The 18,509-nt window shown below is 49.3% G+C and overlaps 1 protein-coding gene across 1 annotated transcript in view; it reads right to left on the bottom strand.

The window, feature by feature from the left end:
• PLB1 (phospholipase B1) overlaps positions 1 to 18,509 on the bottom strand; it is a 125,319-nt gene that overhangs the window by 82,318 nt on the left and 24,492 nt on the right. The window contains exons 5-13 of the mRNA XM_060116931.1: positions 15,184 to 15,224; positions 14,558 to 14,601; positions 12,703 to 12,793; positions 12,090 to 12,141; positions 10,297 to 10,383; positions 3,247 to 3,309; positions 2,396 to 2,469; positions 1,461 to 1,536; positions 415 to 519 (exon numbers count right to left, since the gene is read on the bottom strand). Coding sequence (XP_059972914.1) covers positions 415 to 519; positions 1,461 to 1,536; positions 2,396 to 2,469; positions 3,247 to 3,309; positions 10,297 to 10,383; positions 12,090 to 12,141; positions 12,703 to 12,793; positions 14,558 to 14,601; positions 15,184 to 15,224 — 633 coding nt within the window. The remainder of the gene's footprint in view (positions 1 to 414; positions 520 to 1,460; positions 1,537 to 2,395; positions 2,470 to 3,246; positions 3,310 to 10,296; positions 10,384 to 12,089; positions 12,142 to 12,702; positions 12,794 to 14,557; positions 14,602 to 15,183; positions 15,225 to 18,509) is intronic.

Genomic DNA, 18,509 nt, shown 5'->3' with positions numbered 1-18,509 from the left:
AAGAACCAGGCGCCGCTCTAAGGTCCTCACATGTATTTAATCATCCTGACAACCACTCTAGCAGGCGGAATGTTAATAACGGCCCTGATTTCACAGATGAGGAACCAAAGCACAGAGAGTTCAAACAACTTGCCCAAGGTCACACAGCCGGCCCATCCCAAAGCCAAAGCCAGAAGCCGTCTGGCTGGAGTCCATGCTCTTTACCTCTGGGCGGCTCTGCGTCTCGGAACCTTCCTCACGGGGCTATCCAACCCCACGGGGAAGTTGTCCAAAAAGTATAAGAGAACACTGCAGCATTTCCCCCTGAGACTACACATCCTGGGCTCGGTGAAGCTCAACTGAGTTGGGAGGAGAGGGCAGGGGAGGGGGAGGGGGGAGGGGGAGGGAGAGGGTGTGGGCCAGGCCCTCACTCACCGAGGGTGGCGGCAGGGCTGTCTCGTAGAAGAAAGGCTGGAAAACCACTGCGAAGGACTTCTGCTCGTTGTACTTGCTGGAGGCCAGGAGCTGTTCCCAGGTTTCCTGAAGAAAGGAGCACCAGCGAGGCTCAGCCTGCCCCATCCTCACACCAGGGAGTTCCCAGCAGCCCCCCGGTCAGAATCACCCACCCATGCTCTTCTGAATCACATGCTACTGGGAAGCTCCCTCTCATCTCACACTTCAGGGCCCTTTGATGAACTAAATCAGGTTTTCATTTTCCTCTGAAGTCCAGCATCAGGTAAGACCTGAGAACTATTCTCTGGGAGCTCAAGAAGTATACGCCAGCCCAGTATGTAGCTAGGGTCCCCACTCTCTCTTCAAGGGCTGAGTTCTGTAGAGGGATGTGCTATTAACCACTCAAAAAATGTCATGTCCAAAGCAACAGAAATGACATACAGCTTCATATAGAAAACTTCTCATACAAAACTGCTTCTTAAATAAAAATCATCATGTAAACACATGTCCATGGGAACCGTGCTTTGCACTGTTTGCTGGCGGGGGGATGGAGGCTTCCGCTGAGCCACCCACACTGTCTTGGGGTCTCTCCTGTAAACTAGACGCACATCTTCAGCAGCCAGACCGTAGTCCGGGCTGCAGTCTGGGCATAAGCCTAGTCCAGGCAAACCCGTCCACCAGCCACAGATGCAGCGGCAGAAGGGGTGATGACGACCGAAAGCATCTCGGAACGATCTGCAGAATTCTTCAGAATCTTTTACCGTAGGTACCACCACCACCCTCCACTTCCACCCACTCCCCCCGCATTCCACCAGTACGGCAGTTCCCACTTTACATGCAGGAAAATCAAGTCAGCACCTGGAAGTGACGCAAGAGTAGCTGCTGTCTTTCGCTCCTGACTTTCAGTTCTGACTTCAGCTGGTGGGGTCCTACATCAGCAAACATGCACCCTAACTGCTCCCACCACCCCTGTTCTCATGACCACCTGCCCCCGTGAGCCAACAGGCAGTGTCCCAGAGTGCGCTCACCTGATAGGCCCACTGGGTCACAACCTTGGACAGCCACGAGGTCTCCCCTGAGCACCTGCAGGGTTCGGCCGTGGGACTGCAGGTTAAAACAAGCGGGAGGTGAGCGTGGATGCCGCGTGGGGCCGTTTAGACTCCCTCTTGGAGGAAGGTGGGGCTGGGGGCACTGGGAGTTGCTCTGGGAGCCGGGGAAGGGGAAGTCGGAAGTCTTAGACGGCCCAGGAGAAGGAAGGAAGGAAGCACACGTTGGGGAGGAAAAAGGGTGCGTTATGGAGACGCTCCCTCTCACTTCATCTCCTGATGCACTGCCTCCCTCACTGCTCCTTCCCCAGAAACCCACCTCCTGTTCTCCCCTCCCCTGCTCTGAGCCCTTCCTTCGCCTTCCTTCCTCTTCAACCCCCCCATCCTCTCCGCACTGTCCTCTCCTTTCCGTTGCCACCACCTACGACGCCCCTGCCCTGACTTTATCCACGTGAACTCCTTTTCCACATTCCAAGTCAGAAATCTCAGGATCTGGGTTCAGAAAGTTTAAATTCTCTGAAAAATCTCAGAAATACGTGGGAATCAAGTTGTGTGAAAATAAAATACAATTAGACCAAATTGTCTTTCCAATTTCTGGAAATAATACTTCTTGGCTTACAGCTGTTTTGCCCAAGCTGGTTTTTAAACTCTCAAGTCACTCTGGTGGGGGTAGGGCACCTGTCACTACGTCAACCAGGCTGCATATTTCATCCTTTAACTCAGTCCCCAAAACAGTGCGGCAGAGGGCCCCTTCCGCAGCCTGACTGGCCCCGCTGGCTGTGTGATCTCACACACGGCGCTTTGTCTCTCTCCGACTCCACGCCTTGGATCAGTTGATGCACGTGAGGTGCCCCACGCAGTGCCTGGTGTGTGGCACCAGTTGACAAATGCTGGTCCCTTTCCACTTCCCTTCTTACCTGAGCGGAGTCCCCTGGTGCGAGCCCCTCAGAGCCTCGGAGAGATCCACCAGGTTCACAAATGCTTTGGGGACCTGGGGGGATACGAGGGGCAAGATGAGCATCTGCAAAATCCCTGCCCTGCGGCCTCTCTGGAACCCCTGGTTTGAGCCTAGTTTGGGGTCTGGTTGAACATGACAGGACTCTCCTTGGTTAAACAGGCAGGCCCTTTGGGACATGGTTGGTTGGGGTCAGTTCGAAGCTGTCAGCTCTGTTGGCTGCGCCATCCAGAAATGTGTCATTCACCGCCCCTCATGGTGGGCAGGGCACCTCCCCAACACAGGGCAGCAAGACCCAGTGGTAATGGGACTGTGGGCCCTCTTCCTCCCTAGGGCAAGACGGGGAAGGTGAGAACCCTGAGCTTCCCCGGGATTTCCAGGACCTGCAGTGCTCACACTAGTCACTTAGGGAAGCCTTGAGAGTTCTCAAGGTCCCTGCAGGCTCCAGGCCATCACTGCCCCAGACACAGAGCCGGGCCTCAGGAAAGAGAGGGTCACAGAGACCCCAGGGAGGAACAGGGCTGTTTCCTCCCTCCTCCCCAGGGGCCTCTCTTAGTAATATCCTTTGCACGAGTGAAGAGCTCTATCTGTGACCCGTGTTTTCATCAAAAGCACTCCAGAGCCTTCCCTTTCCCTGGGGTCTTGGTCTCCCTCCTGGGAGTCCATTTCCCCGTCCTGGTGGCAGCCATTCGGAAGAAACCAGAACCGGTCCCACCAACCCACGGAAGCGCAGCTTCTCCCGGGTGCTGCAGGTGCCCGTGAGGGAGCTCCGGGTGCCTGGTCCCACCAAGCTGAGGGGGCTGCCAACCTCACCTCCTGATGCAGGTAGTCCAGCATTCTCGTCAGCTGGTCCATGCTGCTCGTCACGTGTCTTTGCTGTGGAAGGAGAAATGTTCTGAGTGTGGGTGGGGACGGGGGACACGGGACAAAGATGCCCAGGCTCACACTGGCCTGTGCCTTCCCCTCTCCAACCCCCATGCCCCCTCGACAGAGATGATCGTAACAAAAGCCCCATCTAGACCCTAGTTTCCCACACACAAGTGTAGAGTTTCCAGAGCTTCCTGGGAATTTTTTTGTCCATTCTCTGACTTCCCCAACACATCACCCACCAGGAAAAAAGTAAACTCTCCCAAATGAGAAGTTCTGTGTCAGGGAAGGGCAAACCCAAGGTCAAGGCAATTCTAAAGCTCACACGAGGGATATGAGACCAGATTTATTCCCAAAGATTGATGGAATCACTTTGATCTGAAGAAAATCAGGTCCAAAGGGGGAACGCTTGGATTTAAGGACCCAGATGAACCTCAAAACTTCCACATGGCACTCTTACCAGACCTTTCCCTGCCACATCTGCCCTAAGAAAAGGGCTCCTGTCACTGAGCATTTAAAGACACCTCCTTTCCACCCAATTCCTTGCAGGTAATGAAAATAAACAAATGAGAGCCCTTCAAAAAACGACCCTGGTTTACCTTTTCAGTGTAAAAACAAAACAAAACAAAAATAAACTTTGCAACAAGACATATACCTAAGCTGCCTGCAAACCTGCTGTCCCCTGAGGCGACTTGGCTCAGACAGGAAGACAAAGCAGGCCTAGTAGCCGTTCTGTTTCCTGCGGGGGGGACACAGGCGGTGACTTTGGAGACAGCTGCCCATCAGTCGGGCTGGGACTGCGTGGAGGGCAGCCTCCCGCCCCTGTGTCCCCTCTTTGGTGCGAGGCTGTCCTCTGGAAGCCAGTCCAGCCCAACCTGCTGCCATAGCCAGCAACAAAGCCTTCTGTCTCATTGTTTCTCTCCCTAAGCGTGACATTAAGCATGACTTTCCCTTCTTAGGAGTCATAGGAACTTTGGTCTAGAAAGGTCCTCACTGCCTGTATCATATTCAGGGCATCCCTCTTCCCTCAGGGAATCCCTGAAGGGGCCCCCCCAGACTGCAAACCCTGATTTAGAAACCTCTTAGTCAAGGTGCTGATTCACTGCTACAGAGTGAATCAGGGCCCACCTAGGCTTTCCAGGTATTGAATGGTTGTCCTTGGGGCACCAACTGTTCCTGTTCCTTAGTGGGAGACATGATGCTCCTATAAAATGTCCCTTGCCTATAAGGTCACACATGATAAACTCCTCCATAACTCGAAGTCAGGAAAAAGCTTATTTCTTCAAAAGAACTTACACATTTCCATATTTTGCCCCCAGAATCAGAAGAATGCTCTGTTATCAAACATGTGCCTGCAACCATGCTTAACTTTTTCTACCAAGTTATTTATCTGGGATTTATTCCACGAAGTAAGATTATTCAGTCAAAAGACACAAACACTTTTAGGTTTCTTGAGTCATACTGCCAGCGTGTCCTCCAAAATGTTGACACCTGTTTCTAAAGGCATCTGCAACGAATAAATGGGTATATTTTTGAAACCAAGTGTTGTCATCCATTAGATACCTTAAACTACAACTTGCTTAACAAATAATGAACTGTAACCTGCCTTCACTGATCAAGCTCCCTTTAATTGTTTTTAAAAAAACTTGCATGTCCTCCAAGCATTCCATGGCCTAAACAATAAGATGTTTGCCCAAGTTGTGTTTCAGGAACTTGGAGTCAGCTGTTCACTGGCTCGAGCTCCAACTGGACAAGACTGGTTGAGACCTCCAACTGGGCGTGTGTTGAGTGTCCCATCAGTGACCTTCTGACGTCAGAGGGCCCAGAACATGTTAACACTACCATTTTCTGAACATGCATCCCATGAAGAAGCATGTGTCCCCTGAAGAAGCATGGAGGTTAGTTGCACCTGCTCAGAGTGATTACCTCACCTGTTTTTTCTCTCCAGTCATCTATCCCCCACATCCCCCACATTCCCCATGCCTCGGACTGCCCTGAGTCTTTATCCCATAAATATCCCGAGGTGGATTTGAGATTTGTTCTCACATCTCCTCACTTGGCTGCCTGTTGAATAAATCTTTTCTTTCTGCAAACCTCGGTGTCCCAGCATTTGGCCTGTCATGCATGGGGCAAACAAACTTGATTCAGTAACAGAGTTTTGCAGTGTCAGGCTTTGTTTTTCTTTTCCTTTATTTTTTCTCTTCTTGCAATTTTGTTCTTACTCCATATAACTAGACTTTAACTGGAGAACAGTAAGCAAGAGTCCAGACCCTAGGGGCTTCCCTGGTGGCGCAGTGGTTGAGAGTCTGCCTGCCGATGCGGGGGACACGGGTTCGTGCCCCAGTCCAGGATGATCCCGCATGCCGCGGAGCGGCTGGGCCCGTGAGCCATGGCCGCTGAGCCTGCGCGTCCGGAGCCTGTGCTCTGCGGCGGGAGAGGCCGCAGCAGTGAGAGGCCTGCGTACCGCAAAAAAAAAACAAAACAAAAAGAGTCCAGACCCTAAAAGCATCCCTGTGTCACTGCTATGAGCCAGGTTACTAGTCACCTCTGAAGCACCTGCCTTTGAATTGCTGCATCCACCATAGCAGCCCTGAGGAAGCACCATCACTGCCTAATGAATGGTTCCTGGTCTCACTCTCTTATGACTTTGGTCTTAAGAAATCCCTAAAGAACACATGTGGACACAAGCCCTTGTCTATTCCCCATGAAAGGAGCCCAAAGGTCTCTTAGGGGAGGAAAATTCCAGGTGCTAAGTAGGGCAGGACAGGAGTTTAACATTTCTTCTTGACAATAAAATACCTTTTTCTCACATGAACTCTTTCAGGAAACCTGCCACATGTATGCCACAGTTAAAGGCAGAGCTGCTCTGTGAGGTCGGGTGGAAGCCTGCAGCCCCTGGGACTCTGCAGGACAACCCCTGAGGGAGAGGCCATGCCTGGGATGTGCTTTGGGGATGCAGAAGTGCTGTGTAAGAGCTTCTCAGATGGGGGATCCTGGTTAGCTGTGTCCAGAAGCGCCACCAGGAAGACTAGGAGGTGAGGGCTGGGTCTGGGCTGCAGAAGCAAGAGTGCAGGAGTGAAGGGAGGAACCAGCCCACCCGGGCCAAGGAGGCTGAGAGCCAGAACCATGAGCCACAGTGTCCTTCGGGGGAAATGGAAGTGCAGGTGGGATTTATTCTAGGCTCCAAAGCCTTGGTGGTCTTTGTGCAAAAGGAAAATCAAGACGGGAAGAAAAATGCAATACAGTGGGAATTTGAGTGGATGATAGTAAACATCGCTTCAGTGAGTTCAGTTTACAGAGATTAAGTCACTGGTAGGTAGCCATTTAGAAATCAGGAGTGGAGCATAACTACTTTTGTCAGATGTTTACAACCAATTAAAAGTGTGAGGTTCTAAGTGTGAATAAACCTAATCCATATGTATCAACATGACTAGATCCTGAGGGAATTTCACATACTGATAAAAAATCACTGGCTTTGATAACAACAAGTGTTGGAAAGGTTGTAGGGAACGGTTGCGCTCAGACACTGGTGAGAATATGTGATATTGTCATTTGTAATACGAGGTATATATTTGGTCTTTGTCCCCTTTTACGGCACAGAGCTCATAAACCTTTGGAATTTCGTAAGTGATGAGAGTATAAAAGTGTATTTTGCTATGTTAATGAGGTGACTTTGGGACTATGCCTAAGGATGGGGGCTGGTTGCCAGGAGAACCAACCCTGGGATCAGAGAGTTGGAATTTTCAGTCCCCCAGCCCACGACCACCACCCAACCTGGGGCTGGAAGTTGAATCAGTTGCCGTTGGCCAATTTTAGTCAATCCTGACTATGTAACGAAGCTCCATAAAAGCACAAAAGGATGGGTTCAGAGAGCTTCCCTGTTGGTGACCACCTGCAGGTGCTGGAGAGTAGCCCACCTGGAGAGAGCATGGAAGCTTCTCGCTCTTTCCCCATACGTTGCACTATGCATTTCTTCCATCTGGCTGTTCCTGAATTATATCCTTTTATAATAAACCAAGAACCTAGTAAGTAAAATGTCTCCCTGGGTTCTATGAGCCACTCTAGAAAATTAATTGAACTCAAGGAGGGGCTTGTTGGAACCTCCAATCTATAGCCAGTTGGGCAGAAGCTCAGGTGACAACCCGGAATTGGGATTGGCATCTGAAATGGGGGGTGGGGACAGTCTTGCAGGACTGAGCCCCTAACCTGTGGGCTCTGATGCTGTCTCCAGGTAGATCGTGTCAGAAGTGAGCTGAATTGTAGGACACCCAGCTGGTGTCTGAGAATTGCTTGGTGGTGTGGAAAAGCCCCTTATATGTAGGGATTGGTCCCAGGATATTAGAATATAAAGGTGTTTAGCTCCTTTGGAGGGCAATTAGGCAGTCCTTTAAGACTTAAAGTGTATGTATCTGATGACCAGCAATTCTATGTTTACGAATCTACTCAAGGCACTTTCTTCAAACTGCTTTGATCATGACCCACAGTGTGAGATATGTTTCACATCACAACCTGGTACAAACATATCTATATATAAATGAAGCAAAAATAATCACGAACCAACACTTATCTTACTACATGCAATGAACTCTAATATTTTATAGTTGATTCTAGTCTATTTCTTTTTTTATAATTTTTGGTTGTAATCTTTTAAACTGATTTTTGACCCACTAATATACTTCCATCTATAATCTGAAATATAATAAATTACATTGTAATTGAATACAATGAAACATAATCACTGTATTTTGAAAACCACCATGTTAAGTAAATGAACAAGATTGTTTATATTAGTGGAAAACTAGAAACACCTAAATGGCCATCAATACAGAAATAGTGAAATAAAATGTAGTAAATGTACACAGTGGGATACTATTTAGGAAGTAACAGGAATAAACTCAATCCATATGTGTCAACATGACGATCTCAAAAACACTTGATTAGTGAAAAAATATTGTTCAGTAGTACATATGATATAATACGATTTATGTTAAATCCCTCTCTTATATACACACACATAAAGGAATACTAGGATTTACAGATATGCAAAAAGTTTGGAAATAAAAAGAGAGAGGATTGGAGGTGGTGGCTAAAGGGGATTTTAGCTTTAACTATAATGTTTCATTTTTTAAAAGAAGAAAGCATCTGTGCATTGTGTAACTAAAATTTAATAAAAATAAATAATGCATAAACGGACACATGCACACAGGAATACATCGTGTACGTATTCAAGAATGCATGTAATGTATTGAAGGAACAAACACACGAAAGAATGCAAGAATTCACATAGGAATGCTTGAACACAAGATAAAATATATGGAAGAAATCATGAATGAGTGTAAGTATCAATGAATACATTCAAATATTAAAAAATCAAACAAATGCCAGCATGAACAAACTCATCATAAATACAATAATGTGTGCCTGCATGTAAGAAGAGAGAATGAATTGATGCATGAATAGATAATTTATGGATGGATGAATGGATGCATGGATGGATGGATGCGTGGATATATACAGGAATGCAGCAATGCCTAAATGCTTGTTTGAGCATTTCAGTGCATGAATGTGTAAATTCATGAGTAAATGTTGGTGTGCGTAATGGCCAAAGTGCAGGGGGTGGTGCAGAGAATAAACAGGGCATGGAAATTTCGCTTGGTATGGGAGAAAACAGAGGTGAAGTAGAATAAGCTTCAAGATCTATATGCCACAAACCCAGGAGACCTGCAGGACTATTGTTTAACAAGAGCTGATGAGGGAAGGTGGGCTTCTGTCAGCGTTCTCCCAGGGCCTAACATCACCAAAGGGAGGGGATTTGGGTGGTGGAGCAGGGGTCATGGGGCGTTTGGAGGAAGGCAAGAGTACGTATTTGGGAGAGGGGCACAGAAAGGAAGAGGACAGCATCTCAAGAAACTTCACCCTTGTCTGTGCCATGGCCTGGTGGAGGCCCTGGAAGGCTGCTGAAAGGACAGTGGGCAGGTAATTGAGCTGCCGTTAAGTGGCAGGGCCAGCTTGGTGGCAGTCAGGCTTCAGGCTCCAGAAGAGTCATCTGTGTGCCATTTATGTCCCCATAGCCTAGGCCTCTAAGCCACCCTCTCACTTTCAATTGATCCTAACCTGGACACTTGTCAATAAAGACTTAAGTCATAGTCAGTCACCCACATAAACATTTTAAAAGTCACATGTTTCATATCTCATTCCTGGCAACGCCAAAGAGCCTGGAAGATATAGTCTACCTAATAAACAACTAGACAACTTCCCACTAAAACTAGAGATCACGGTGAACTAGAGTTCAAGAGGTGTTATTGAAAGTACTGCTTTGGGGCTTCCCTGGTGGCGCAGTGGTTGAGAGTCCGCCTGCCCATGCAGGGGACACGGGTTCGTGCCCCGGTCCGGGAAGATCCCACATGCCGCGGAGCAGCTGGGCCCGTGAGCCATGGCCGCTGAGCCTGCGCGTCTGGAGCCTGTGCTCCGCAACGGGAGAGGCCACAACAGTGAGAGGCCCGCGTACCGCAAAAAAAAAAGTACTGCTTTATTTCCTAAGTTCAGCATTCAAATGAAATCAGAGTTAAAAGAGGCAAAATGATTTTTTAACTAGGAAGCGGATTTTCCTCAGTTGCAGAATGATCATTGACTCAGCTTATCTATACCATGGTTTCCTTTTTTCCTCAGTTGCAGAATGATCATTGACTCAGCTTATCTATACCATGGTTTCCTTTTTTCCTCAGTTGCAGAATGATCATTGACTCAGCTTATCTATACCATGGTTTCCTTTTCCTGAATGGTAGGGATGGTAAGTTAAAAACACCTCTCCCTCAATATGTTTCCTTGAGCCCTTAGATATCTGTCTGTCTCTCTACCTGCCTGCCTGCCTGCCTGCCCTAACTCTGAAACAGGTGCTATCAGGCCCAGCCTGCCAGTTGTAGATCAGGCAGGTTTAGTTCCTTCTGCACCCACCCCAGCATCTGCAATCCCTCTGCCTCCCAGCCTGTGGTTTACCTGTTGGGCGGAGGGACACAGGTGACACTGGCTAGTGTTACTGAAGAACACACTGATGAGCTTCCAGTCATTCTGAAAGTCAAGTTGCTGGAAGAAAGGACAAGAGCATCAAAAAGAGATGGTGGTGAAACCTGAAGCCAAAACAACTGCTTGCTTTGCCTGTCTTTCCATTTCATACACCCACCCCCATAAAACCATATGTATGGGTTTTTTTTCTCCAAAAGGAGATGTATATGGTGGGAATTTAAAGTGGTATAAACTGCTCTACAAGGCAGTTTGGCAAAACTTATCAAAACCTTTTTTTTTTTTAAAGGGCTTACCATTCGATCCAAGCCTTGTTCATAAGAGTCAAAAATTGGAAACAATATAAATGTCTAAAACAGAGGACTGCTGTGTAAGTTGTGGAATGCTCATAAGACAAAACACCATGTAGTTGTTAAAATGATGCTGGAAAACATAAGTATTGTCATGGGAAATATGATACCGAGAAAAGCAGATTATAAAAAGCTTCTACATCTAGTAACGTCCCTATTTTATAAAATATATACAGATAAACATGCTTGGAAAAACTGTGGAAGGGAATGTACACCAAGTTGGGAACAGTAATTCTCTCTGGGTATCATGTTTAAGGATGATTTTAATATTCTTCTGTTTGTGTTTTCTGATCTTTCTCTAATGAACATGTGTTATGTGGAACAAAAAATAAACTTCTGTTTTGTAAGAGGCAGCATGGTGTACTTGAGGAGCATTGGATATGAATGAGGCACTTTTAGATTTTAGCTCTTAACTTGCTGAGTGAACTCGGACGGGTCACAGGACTTTTGGGGACTTCAGTTTCCTCATCTGTAAAATTACAGGATTGGATTCAAGTCCTCCCAGCCATTTTCCAGAATGTTACGACCATTCCAGAAATTCAGGAAGTCTCTTGTGAGGAGGAAACCAACGTTTTATGGCATCACTCCTGTAATTGTCCCTGTCCTTGTATAACCTGGAATGACCTGGCTTGAACACCTGAACTCTTTAATGAATGCGTGACTGGCCTTAACAGTGGTTTCCCTTGGTTCCAGTGGTCCAGGCTGAGACCCTGGTTAGAGCCAGCTTGGTAGCAAGGCTTGCCTTGACTTGATACTTGTTCATAAGGAGAGCACAAAGGATTAGAGGTGGCTAATTACAAGCCCATATGTGAGTTTCTGAGTAAAGAGTGTCTGAAGTGCTAGAAGAGTGGAGACCAGGGCCCCAGCATGTATGTTACGGAAGCCTCCACCCAAGAACTAAAATGGGTATCGTAATTAATAACGACAGCAGTGGCCACTTCAGTGACCATGACAGCTGCAGCCTTGCACTGAGCACTGCCTCTGTGCCCGGCACATCCAACACCTCATTGAATCCACCCTAAGCCCTGTGCTGCAGGTCCTTTTATTACTCGCATTTCATAAGTGGGAGAACTGAGGCTCAGAGAGGTTAAGCGCCTTACCCAACATCACACAGCTAATAGGTGGAAATTCAGGATTCACACTCAGACTGGTCTCCCTCTGGAACCCAAGCTGTCAACCACCTTGCTGAGCAAGAAGTTATTTAGCCCCCCTGCTGACTTTCGGCAGGACCATATTGTGAACATGAGAAGTGGCCCTGGATTTTACTGGCCTCCAGAGAATCACCAGGGGAAAGGCAGTCTTAGAGGGCCCAGGCCACACTGGTTGCCTAGTTCAGGGCATGATGGCCCCGGGGGTCAGCTGCCTGATTGCCTCTCGGCAAACACAGATGGCCCCCAACAGAGTCGGATGGATTCTTACCTGGTTCTCTTTCATGTTCCTCACCAGCTCTTTTGCCTGAATCCACAAGTCTCTGCACGGAGGGAGGGAAGCAGAGAGAAAAACCAGTTAAATACAACTTCGCTGAGGGCCGGAAGCTTGCCCCTCGCCTCGGCCCACGTGCCAGTCTCTGAGCGGAGGCTGCACTACACCAGTCCTGGGTTCTGGAGGGCAGACGGTGACCTGATTTTTTTTTTTTTTTTTTTTTTTTTTTTGTGGTACGCGGGCCTCTCACCGTTGTGGCCTCTCCTGTTGCGGAGCACAGGCTCCGGACGCGCAGGCTCAGCGGCCATGGCTCACGGGCCCAGCCGCTCCGCGGCATGTGGGATCTTCCCAGACCGGGGCACGAACCCGTGTCCCCTGCATCGGCAGGCGGACTCTCAACCACTGCGCCACCAGGGAAGCCCAACCTGATTTTTAAAGTTAGGCCCATCAAGCAGACTAAAATCAGTGCAGGAGAAAAGCTTCGGCTTTAACACAGATCTCTAGTTTTAAGCCTCTGACTCTTCCAGCCCACCACCCCAAATCCTCCCATCTAGAAACCCAGGACTAACAGGAGTGCACAACCCTGCAAAGTGCCAGAAAAAGAGCTTACTCAGCACCATTACGGGGTACCACTCCCTTCCCAGGGCTGCAGACAGGCCTCAGGACAGATGGATTGAAGTGTCTGATGACATCTGAAAGAACTAAAGAGAGAGCTGGTTTGAGGCTGTGGTCTCGGCATGCGGAGGTCACCTGTAAAGACGGACCCCCTTGGGGGTGAGGTACCAGGGTCGTTGTCCCTGTTCCGAAGCATGAGCTGCCTCGGGCTGTGAGGTCAACCTCGTAGCAGGCCCCTAGAAGTAAACGGAGCTGAAAAACATGAGCATTCGTCAGGTGCTAGGCCAGGCCGAGTGCTAAGCACTTAGGTGTGTGTGAAGGAAACCTGAGGCTGGGGGAAGCCAAGCTAGCTCCCCGAGGTCTCAGGGCTGCCTGAGGCGGCTGGGATCGGAGCCTGAGCTCTCGGACACTGAAGCTCTTCACTGCCCTGTGCTACGGACTCGTTCGGGAAAGTGTGCTGGGACAGGGACCCGGGCAGGCTGCCTTCCCGCCACCCTCCCTCCTCCCGAGAGCGACAGCAGGGCGGGAGATCTCCGGGGAACGCGCAGAAAACTCATCCCAGAGCTGACAGCCAGAGGACCGCTAAAAATAGTGCTGTCAGGAGCAGCTAGGCTGCGTCTTCTCCCCAGAGAGGAGAGGGCAGACTGGGGAGAGTGTCACGGCAGGGAGGTTTGCACTGCCCCACCCCAGTCCCCCTTGCTCTGTGTCCCCGTCCGCGAGTGCCTGGGGCTTCGTGGGAGCGGAATCCAGGAGGCGGCTTTAGAGGGGCCGCCTTTGAAGGGAGCTGACAGTGTGCAGGCAGCAGATGGGGACCCTCCCACCACTTGGGCCATCAGTATCCTCTCACCTGTCAATCAGATCCTGGAGGGCTGCATACCGGGCCTCAGCCTCTCCTGCTGGATGGTGAGGGCTGAAGGCAGGACCAGTTCCTTATTTATCCTTAGCCTTGCAGGGAGCCTCATAATTCCAGGCCCTTGGTGCAATTCACCGGCTGAACTGACAGGATACCAGCTACCTCACTCGTCCTCACGCTCTGCCCGGTGTCAGCTCAGTAGAGCGTCTGCATTGTCGCCCGAGTCTCCTCACTCTAATTATGGAGTGAAAAGTGGTGTCCCTGCTCTCGACTTGTGAGCACCAAGCATAGGTGACTCTATCCACCAGGCTAATTCAGCCGGCATTAAGGGACTCAGGGGTGCCGGGATGACTTAATCTACTTGCAAGGGACCTCTGATATGAAGTGAAAAATAACCAGGTTAGAGATAGCATATTCCTAAGCACATTCCTATATAACAAGGCCAAAATGTTAACAATGATTACGTCTAGATAACAGGATTACAGTTGGTTTTCATTCTTCTCATTTCATTTTCCTGAATCCAACTGAGATATTTATTTTGTAAGTAAGGGAGTTACTACAAAATGAAATAAACTGAAAATTAGAGCTGGGTCTTCTCCTTGGTGTGATGGGGGGTTAGGGGGTGGAGGCAGTGAATGGTGGACAGGTTCCCAGATGAAGTGCTGTAAGTCCAGCCCTGGGGTCCCGGGGGAGAAGGAGCCTCAGGACTCTGGTCCAGCCACCCCCTGACCCCTTTCCCATGTCTCCGAAGCTTAACCCAATGTCTCCTTGAGTCTCTTTGCTCAGGGACTCTCAGATATGTTTCTCATGTCCTCCTTTCAGGGAATGTGTCTTTTCATACCCTGGCTCCCTATCTGTCCTCTCAGAATGCCTGCCCCTTTCCTCAGGCTCTGCCCCGAGGTGGCAATAGGGTACATCCTCTTCACTAACCGAAATGCTGCTGTGTCGGGAGGGACAGGGACAATCTGGATTCTGGCCATGAAAACACAGAACTCACCAGTCACAACGCCCATGCACGCCTGTGGTTCCTCGCCTTCAGTCCTGCAAGTAGAAGCCAGCATATAAGCCTCAGACTGCATTTGTCGCCTTCCAACCCTTGCCCCCAACTGCTGTGGTCTCTTTCATAACAAGCATTGGCTTAGCGCTGCTCAGGTTCTGGTTTATCCTTCCTGGAGACAGAGACACACCTCAGATGGCAATGGAGTCACCAAAAGGGGGTGAGCAGGTCTGGACCCTTCTCCCTGCCCCCGTTAGTCTGGTCCAAAGTTGGAAGAGGATGCAGACCCCGTGTTGAACGAGCCTGACCCTGGTCCAACCCTGCTAGCTTCCTCCAGAGCAGAGCAAGGAGACTGGAGGAAGGAAGCAAGAATCCCACATTCGGCCTTTCCCACTTTTCCTCCCTTATTCCCCTTATTCGGGGGATTCTTGGGCACGGGGAGTGTTGGCCACAGAGGCAGGAGGCTGCATTCTGGTCCCCACTCTGCCGCCTGATCCTAAGCGAGCCTGGAGCAGGTGTCTCCTCCCTGGCCCTCAGGTTTCCCTGCCAATGAAGCAGGGAGATGAGAGCGGATCAGCTCTGAGGCTCCTCTCAACTCTGTTGCTCTGTGGTTCCAGGACAATTACCATTCTTGCTTCTCCAGGTCATCCGTCCCTGAGTCTGGAGGCTGGAAAAGATGCAAGGTGTGAGCAGCCCAGCCAGGGATGGCTGCAGATCCTGTCCTGGGGAGACCTCAGCTGCCTGCCAGACACCCCCTCCCACCAACAAAAGGGAACCCGTGGATCCAGAAAAAGGCCAAACCCACCCATGTTCGTTTTTCAGGGAGGGAAGAAAGAAGGTTAGGTTTTCTCCAAAGCTTGTTGGTTCAAACTCAGAGCAATAACAGGTATAAACATTTTCTTCAGAATAGAAAACTGGGTGGGAGAGCCTAGACTTAAATGCATCTCTGTAGAATATTAACATCCCACATAGAAACAAGATAGATTGTTTTATTGTGATTTTCCATAATCTAGAACGTACTTGTGTATTGTTTGTCTCCCTTGCCTAGAACGTAAGTGCCATGAGGGCAGGAATTTGTGTCTGTTTTGTCCTTGATTATATTCCTTGGACCTAGAACGGTGTCTGACACATCATAAGTACTCAATATATACTTGCTCGATACTAATTTTTGATGCTTGGGATGTGCCCAGTACCTAGGGATGCTTGGAATTGTGCCCAGTACATAGGGATGCTTGGAATTGCTTGGAATTGTGCCCAGGACATAGCAAGTGCCCAGGACATATTAGCTGTTGTCAGTAGCATTATTTTCACAGGTTCTGACACCAATTTTCTCCCTCAGAACTCCTGGAAGACAGCGTCTGTGGTGCTGACAGGTGATGCTGTACCCACACTACCTACACCCAGCCTGCTGTTGCTTCCCTTCAAAGGACCTGCCTGCCCTTAACAACCCAGCTCCAATGACAGCCATTCAGTCTGTAGAACTGGGCCACACTTCTGGAGCCCTCTTGGGAGGGCAGGCTGACCATGACCTTCCTCTAACTGGGATGGAGTCCTCTCTACTTCTCAATAAGAGGGAGCTTATTGGAAAGGGAGGGAAAGGAAAATTTCCAGGGAAAGGTAACACATTAAACAGAAAATCACACACAGATGCAAGTCAGGGAGCATAAGGATGCCAGACAGGAGAAGTCCTGAGGGAGGCCAGCCTCCGGGGCCGAGGCAAGGGGGATAGGCTGTGCCCAAGCAAACGGGACCTGATTGACAGCAGAGGTTTCCCTCGGGAAAGCTGGATGGGGGTGGTGAGGGGAAGGAAAGGAGAGAACAAGAGGAACAAGGTGGAGAGAGTGGGGGAGAGCTCAGGGAGAGGTCACAGAGGGAAGGCTCGGACAAACCCAGCAAACTTCCATGCCACCATTTTGCCTGCTGCCGCCATTTTCTCCCCACACTCTTCATTGGCTGCCTGTACTGGAGACACACAAGTAAGTGAGACACAAGCCCTGGCTTCATGGAATTTGATAGAGTGGATTATAACCTCTCTGACGTGGAAAATGTCTGTGACTCTTAGTTAAGGGAAAAAAAAAGTCACAGCTAGTATATTGCAGTATAACCCTATTTAGGTTATACACACACACACACACTTGCTCGCTCTCTCTCTCTCTCACCCTATATGTTGGAGAGTATGTGTGTGTGTGTGTTGAGGCAAGAGAAAAGGAGATGTGAATGAGATCTTCCATATTTTATACTATCTACATGTGCCTTGATTTTTTTCTTATACTGAACATGTATCACAAGTGTTAGCTTGAAAATAATTTTGATGAATCTGATCTTTAACGTTCTGTGAGGAAAAGGAAGTCCAGAGCAATGAGACAAACAAGTGCTAGTAATGGACACAAGTAAGCGATCGGCCTTGGCGACAGAAAGCCTCAGGAACTCAAAGCAAAAGCATCAGCCTTACAGACTTCCGTCTTTTTCATTTCACTGTCTTCCATTATTTTTCCCGGGTCTGATGTCTTTTATAAGCCAGGCTAAGCTCATTACAGCTGACTTTCAGGGCAGACAGAGGAAGGTAGCCTCCTAAGAACTGTGTATTCAGGGCTTACCCTGAAGGTTGAGGTGCCCATCAGTGTGATGATAATGATTCTGGGGCTAGGAGACCGTCATGGACTGAAACCGTCTCCCAGCGCCCTGGGCCTCGGGCTCCCAGGAGGAGAAAGGGTGAGATGAGTGACAGCAGGAGATGTGGGGCTGAATAATTCATGAGCGAAAGAACTCTCTCAGAGCTGGGACCAGAGAGTGGAAACTGTTGATTGGTTTAACTTTAGAAACCTGACTTGGGGTGGAGATTTCCCCGCAGTGAATTTCCCTGCCCAAGGAAGGAGAATTTGAGTCCTCCAGCTGGTGTCACACATTCCTGGCTCTACGATGTAGCAATCAGCATGCAGGGACACACAGGCTCGGCGGAGTCAGTGTGCTCTGCGTGACATGAAACCTCTCTTCTCATTATTCCAATCCCCCCCTTCACATCCCTCCTACTGGGAAACCTCTGCCTTCACCCTCATACACACACACACACACACACACACGCACGCACACGCAGTCACGTGTGCAGTTTTAACACCACCATCACAGGTAGACACCCTCATACACACACACACACACACACACACACACACGCACACGCACGCACACGCAGTCACGTGTGCAGTTTTAACACCACCATCACAGGTAGAACAGCACAAGGGCGGGAGCCCTGGCTGCAGATTTCACTGGGCCCTGGTCAGTTTTCTAATGTGAAGTCCCATCCTTTACACACGGCTGGCGCTGTGCGTGGGGTAGCAGGATGGGCCTTGCAGGGAGGAGGCCGGCTGGGCCCAGAGGCAGGGGCTGAGGCTGCAGGGGGTACAGAGTGCAGCAGGGACATGGGAGGACATGGGGAAGGACATGTGGTAGGTAGAGGCAGGAGGAAGGCACAGGAGGTGAGAGGCAGGGGCATCCTGGTTCTGGTGCAGGAGGTAGAGCCGGGCCCCAGGGCAGAGCTGAGAACACCTGATTAGTTGTCTGTTCGGCTGGGGGCTGCTAGGACTTGGGGGGCAGCAGTGCTGAGACCAGAGCAGGTGGGACTGTGGGAAGCCAGGACTGACTGGGGAATCACACTGGCAATTCCGCTCTGCTCTCCAACCCTCTTCTCTTTCTGCTCACCTCCTCTCTCCTCTCTCTTTCCATCCTTCCCTTCTTATTGCTTTCTTTCTCTGTTACCTGACCATATAGAACAATACCACTTACAACCTATTAGCAAAGAAGAGTGTATTTTTAAACATTTACCATGCAGGTAAGGACAGTTTTGTTCTTTATCTTATAAAGAGAAAGTTTAAGAGATTACTTTTAAAATTCTGTGTGACCTTTGACTTAATTTATCATTAGGTTTGATTTTTTAAATGAAACTCCAAAAGTTTCT

This window comes from Mesoplodon densirostris, chromosome 14 (assembly GCF_025265405.1).
Source record: "Mesoplodon densirostris isolate mMesDen1 chromosome 14, mMesDen1 primary haplotype, whole genome shotgun sequence".
NCBI classification, from domain to species: Eukaryota; Metazoa; Chordata; class Mammalia; order Artiodactyla; family Ziphiidae; genus Mesoplodon; species Mesoplodon densirostris.
The sequence above is the reverse complement of the archived record's forward strand: the minus strand, read 5'-3'. Positions and strand labels throughout refer to the sequence as shown.